Here is a 6,409-nt window from a genome sequence, read left to right on the forward strand (position 1 = left end):
CTTTTCTTTAAGATCGATTAACTTTAAATGAAAAAATAATATAAGGTATATACACAATAAGAAAAAAGGATACACACATTATATCCTTCAAATAATATCAAGGATGAATATTTTTCTATTGGAAATAGTGTCCAAAAATAATGTGTGTGTGGGATAGTTTAGACCTTTTCATTATTTAGACGTATAATATCGTTTCGACCTTTTGTAGTACATCACGATAGCGAAAACTGAGCTCATAATTGCTAATTTACAGTTTGTTCGAATAAATATTATTAAATTTTGGAAATATAGTGAAATTAGTATGTCGAGTAAAGCGGTTAAACCGCATATGTATAACAAATTTATGATATGTTTGGAATTCTACTGATTGACTTAAAAAAAGGGAGCGAAAGTGAATATATTTTAAATTTAGTACACCAAAGACTGTCAAATAAATCAATAGATGATTATGATTAATTCTTTCATACATACCACAACAATTTTGTCTAGATGAAAATACAATGATGATGTTAGTACCAGAAATAAAGATTTTATTCCTCTACGGATAAAAAAAACATTAAATTTTGAACTATAAGTAGAATATCATACATCGTGGAATCGTGTTATATAATAATTTACCAAAGCATTTGCAAATGCTTAGAATAAGATGAATTAAAAAATAATTAATTAATAATGAAATTATAAAATATATGAGTAATAATAACATATGTGCATAGATGAGCAAGAATGTTTTTTAATGCAAATTTTCAAAACTAAGCTAAGCTGGTTTATTAGCATTGTAAATATTTTAATGAATGGATTTATATTAAGAAATGTGTAAAATTTAAAAAAAAAAGGGGAGAACCTCATTATATTAAATATTTTGAGTGGATTGACTATGTGTATTTAAATTAAGAAAAATTGTCTTTATTTCTTGATAATAATATCAAAGCACCATAACCTTCAACAAATAAATTTTACGCATGTGCATTACTTTGAAAACTTTTTGGAAAAATCAATAAAATTTGGAACGTGAATGGAAAATTTAAGTGGATACATACTATAATTTATTCCACTTTATTTTTTGAATAATTTTGTGTTTATGTTTTATTTTTTGTGAATATATTTTTGCTTTTTTTTTGTGTAATATTTACTAGTAACAGGTGTCAATTTAGCACATGTATATTCATTCAAACAGGTATTATTTACGTTATTGTTTACATTAGAATATATGAAAAAAAAAGGAGCAACTTAGTTTAATGCAAAATGTTTTTGACTTTTTGTTATGCTATTGGAAAGGATTTACTCATTTTGTTATACGTACATTCTGTGTAGATAGCGATATATGTATGCGTGCATATTTAAATATTTCTTTTCTTTTAAAAAAATTATGTATAATTTTGTAGGTTAAGTTTTTGTTTTGATTTTTAATTTTATTTTATGAAAATATACCTATCTATAAAGAATAAAGCATTCATTATTTGAATTGTGTGTAATTTACTATAAGTATCTGCCTATATTATGTAAGTATGTGTGTATTTTACGATGTTATAATTGCAGTTGATTTCTTTTTGAATCAACAAGTGATATGTTTGCAAATTTTCAGTAAATTTTTAAGTTTTTTATTCAAATAGAATTTATTAAATATGAAATATTAAATTATTTCTGCATCAATTAAACAAATTTTGTTAAAATTAAAAAAAAATAAATAAATTTTACTCGACAATTTTTATTAACTCCATTGAGTTAATTTTAATATTTATAATAGAGTTAATTAACAATATTTGAGCTCTATCAACTTACCTATCCAAAAAATTTTCTAATAACCAGAAGTAGCTTTTTAAATTATTTTCAAATTTGTTTGCGATATTTTTGATTATTATTAAATATAATTTATGAATAACCATACGACATAATTAAAATTTTACACGCTGTTTAACGGTTATTACTTTTGACAACAAAAAAATGTAAAAACACCAAATATGAGCGCCGCTTCTCAATATTTAAAAAACAACGAAATTTTAGTTTGTCGAGGATTGAGTATAATATTTAACTAAGACACAAACCTAACAATACTTTTACAATTAATATGTGAATGAAATCACAATAAATTTTACGAAAAAAATAATTTTTCCCACTAAAAAAAGTTTTTGATAAAGATGACTAGAAAAGAAAGAAGTGTTGTTAATAGTATTTGCTAAGAGATACTTACATAATTGTTTTGTGCAAATAAAATATTTTCTTTTATTTAAGTTTTCATTAAAAAAATAGTTTCCGACCTAATAAGTGCTTTTGATACCGTATGACTTCTGAAGGAAAGAATCTAAAAGCTAAACATAAGAGTAATTCACAAACTAATAAAGTTACGTTTTTTACATACACTAATTTTTCATATTATGCCAGTAGATGTCATTAAAATTGAACTTCAATATCAACGCAGAAGACATTTTAGTAGTCAGTATTTTGACATTTAAATGTGATAACAATAAAAAATACACGTGCGTTTGACGTTTAGTTGCGATATCAACAAAAAATACATCATTTGGAATCATTTCATTGCTCTATTTTATTTTGATTACTTTAATATTTATAAAATTCATAAATATTTAATTTATAATTCTTATAAAAATGGAAGACATAGATGCACCTGCAGAACCGTCTATTGACTTTATTCCGGCGTTATGTTTTGTAAAAAGAGGTGTAGCAAAAGAAAAGCCGGAAAAGGTATTGTATAAATACATAGTTGTTTTGAAAAAACCAACTTACATAAAAAATTTTAAATACATATTTAGGTTGTGTTAACACCTGCTGAATTGGCCAGAGTAATTTCTGAAACAAAGGAAGAGTTAGGGTAAATGTAATATCTTATTGGTTTACTGAAATTTTTTGTTTTGTTTTTAATTTTTAGAGATAACAGTGATGACGATGATGAAAATGCAAATGACGATGATGGAAATAACGATGTGGAGATGGAAGGAGCAGATAATGAGAATGTTAATCCTGAGGATGAATTTTCTTTTGGACGATATGATGATGAACCCACGACACAAGTGGCAAGTGTGAGAGATATTGCTATTGTTAATGAAAACGAACAAATTGAAGACGAGGAAGATTCAGAGGCTGAGGATGAAATTATTAAGCCAACAGATAATTTAATATTAGTTGGACATGTTCAAGATGATGCGGCCTCATTAGAAGTATGGGTGTTTAATGCCGAAGAAGAAAGTTTTTATACCTTACATGATTTTCTATTACCAAGTTTTCCTTTGTGTATAGAATGGTTGAACCATGATCCTGCTTCTGAAAGTAACGGAAATTTGTGCGCGATTGGTTGCATGGATCCAATAGTTACAATATGGGATTTAGATATTCAGGATTCGATAGAGCCCGTATTTAAACTAGGAAGTAAAGGGAATCGAAAGAAAAATAAAGAAAAATTTGGTCATACAGATGCTGTTTTAGATTTGTCATGGAATACGAATTACACACATATTTTAGCTAGCGCTTCTGTTGATAAATCTGTAATTTTATGGGACTTAGATGAGGGAAAACCGCACACAACTATTAAGGCTTTTAAAGACAAAGTGCAAACTATTTCATTTCATTCGTCTGAACCACAAACGCTATTAAGCGGTTCCTCTGATGGTGTGGTTAGATTATTTGACGGAAGAGATTTAGAAAATATAAACACAAATTTTTTAAAATGGAAAACTGATGCAGAAGTTGAAAAAGTTGTATGGAATCCCAATGATGGAAATTTATTTGTAGCTGGAACAAATACAGGGAAATTATATTATGCAGATGTAAGACAACCCAAAAATTATTTATGGAATATCGATGCACATCCTGATGAAATTTCAGGAATATGTTTTAATACCGAAATAAAAAGTATGTTAGTTACATCTGGAGCTGATGGTTCCTTAAAAATTTGGAAATATGGGCAAACGTAAGAATTTATTAAATAACATTGAAATTGAAAAGTTTTCTTAAAATTCTAGCTTAAAATAAAAAAAATTACTTACAGAGAAGCAAAAGAAATATATAGGCATGATTTTCAAATAGGAAGAATACAATGTTTGCAACAATGTCCGGAAGATTCCTTTACTTTTGCAATAGGTGGTGAGAAAAATCCTAGATTAAAAGTATACAATGTGAAGAATTTCGAAGCAGGTAAGAAATTTTAATTTAATTCACATTTGTATCCAAATAGTTACGAATAAAATTTTTTTAACCTTTTAGTTCGAGTTTGCTTTGGAGTTGGTAATAGCACGGATGAAATGGAATAATAGTCATATAAAAAAATCGTTTTGTAAAACAATAAAGTCGTCAAAATTTAAGTTTTGAAACAGTTCAGTTAAAAATGTTGTATTTTAAAGCTTTAATATAATATAATTAAAGTAATAATTTTATAATTCTTTTGCTTTTAATGGTAAATTACTGCTAATAACAGTAATGATCCATAGTTAATTTTTTTTATTACTCCTAACAATGATACGTAAATAACTCTTAAATGAAAGACCATATATTAATCGGTATATTTTTTTACCAAAATAAAAAAAATAAAAGGGATAAAAATTTGTTTATAGCACATCAATTACGACAATTATAATGTAATAGCTTATGATGTAAATTTGAAAATCAAAAGTAATGTAAAAGAACAAAATTGTCATATAAGTTCACCTTTATAAATCCTTTCCTCCAGTTATAGTAAAAACTAAGACGAATAGAACATTTGTTTTTTTATACTAGCTTAAATGCTCAGTTCTTGAAAATACCTACAGTCAACTTGTGTTTTAAAAAAATGTATTATTGTAGAAAAAATGCAGTATTTCTTAGAAATATTTATAATTTTATAAATATTTTGGATGCAACCAAGTTTATTATGCGAATACTAATTTGGTTTCAGCTTAAAATTTAATTTCTTGTTCTGTTAATTTGTAACAGAAACATTTAAATCATTTTTATACAACTTATCTAATTTAAAAAAAAATAAAATTTTCTGAATAAATTGTTCATCAAGCTTGTTACGAATTTCATCATAATATTGAATATTATATTTATTACAGTGGTGTTCCAATATAACGAATGACCAAATTAACGATATTTTCAATACAACGAACAGCTAAATTTTTAAATTTTTTGAATTAAAAAATGTAGTCTATATAACAAAAAGTCAATTTTTTGCTTTCTAATTACTATGATTTTGCAGCAATGTCCATTACATTATCCCTTGTGATATTTTATTCTGTATTATGTAATTCACGTGTTCATTGTCGGTTCAATACATGAAACAATTAAAAGAGGTTCAAAGGCGAATATTAAAGAATGAAAGGTTTATGATACAACGAGCATTAATTTTTTATTATGTATATATATATTTGAATAAAAATTGCCACAATTTCCATTGATTTTATTACATACATTATCTTACTTTTAATCTATTCGATACAACGAACGATTTGAAATAGCGAACGACCGCGATATTATTATGTTCGTTATATTGAAACATCACTGTACAAAGGTTTATGTTTACCATGTATAATTTTTTTTCAATTGTATTATTTAATATTAAAATTATAATAGGAATGTTTATATTATTACGTTCACAATTTAAGAGTACAACGACTCGGTTAAAATCTAAGAATTAAAAGTAAATAACATGGAGACCACAATATACATGTTTACTTATGCACATAATAATTGCGAATTTTTGCCATAGAAGTAAAATTCATAGAAACTTTATTACGCGAATTTATTTTAATAAACAAATTAAAAAAAAATTTCATATTGATTTGTTTTAAATCCAAATCCAAAATGCTATTATTTAATATAATGCCGGCAAACAACTTTGTATTTAGTAGAATTTATATTAATATTGTTGTTCATTATACAAGCTTTGTTTCTTTATAAAATTATATTTTTATTCATAGTTTATGACTCAACTTTAATTTATAATAAGAAATTATTGTTGTACGAGAAAAACAAACGAGATTTTACAAATAAAAAACATACAGAAGAAGCGCGCTTCAATTTCAAGTGAAAAAAAAAAACTTTTGATTCAGTTTTATCTGCAAAATTTTTTTACCTTTAGTTAATTTTGGCGGTGAAACATTTCGCACGCATTAAATATTTTATCGCTTAAATTATAATACAGGGAAATCGAGCATTTAATATTTATAATATAGAAATTTTGTAAGCTATCAAGCAAAAATGAATTTACCAATTATATCATATATTTTTACTATATTAATATTTAATTCAATATTAATTATAAAATCACAAAATCTTGAATCTGTGCTGATTGATGACAGAGAAATTTATGAATATAATAAAAAAAGAATTTTTGATAAATCATATTCGAATATAATTTCTGATCTTATAACAAAAATAAATTTTGATGACATACCACCTGAAGATGAAGAATATTTTG

The 6,409-nt window shown here is 25.2% G+C and overlaps 1 protein-coding gene across 1 annotated transcript; it reads left to right on the forward strand.

Moving 5' to 3' along the window:
* Positions 1-2,413: 2,413 nt before the first annotated feature.
* LOC129613684 (periodic tryptophan protein 1 homolog) lies at positions 2,414-4,383 on the forward strand. Its single transcript, XM_055527856.1, has 5 exons — positions 2,414-2,703; positions 2,772-2,830; positions 2,888-3,925; positions 4,004-4,149; positions 4,219-4,383. Exons 1-5 carry the CDS (start codon positions 2,608-2,610, stop codon positions 4,263-4,265), a joined length of 1,386 nt encoding a protein of 461 aa, XP_055383831.1. The 5' UTR covers positions 2,414-2,607; the 3' UTR covers positions 4,266-4,383.
* The last annotated feature ends 2,026 nt before the right edge of the window (positions 4,384-6,409 follow it).

Source organism: Condylostylus longicornis, unplaced genomic scaffold (genome assembly GCF_029603195.1).
Source record: "Condylostylus longicornis isolate FDR11 unplaced genomic scaffold, ASM2960319v2 ptg000086l, whole genome shotgun sequence".
NCBI lineage: Eukaryota > Metazoa > Arthropoda > Insecta > Diptera > Dolichopodidae > Condylostylus > Condylostylus longicornis.

Coding starts and splice junctions, on each gene's coding strand:
- LOC129613684 (XM_055527856.1), top strand. CDS start 2,608: ATGGAAGACATAGATGCACCTGCAGAACCGTCTATTGACTTTATTCCG. Junction 2,831..2,887: donor GAAACAAAGGAAGAGTTAGG/GTAAATGTAATA, acceptor TTTAATTTTTAG/AGATAACAGTGATGACGATG. Junction 3,926..4,003: donor ATTTGGAAATATGGGCAAAC/GTAAGAATTTAT, acceptor AATTACTTACAG/AGAAGCAAAAGAAATATATA.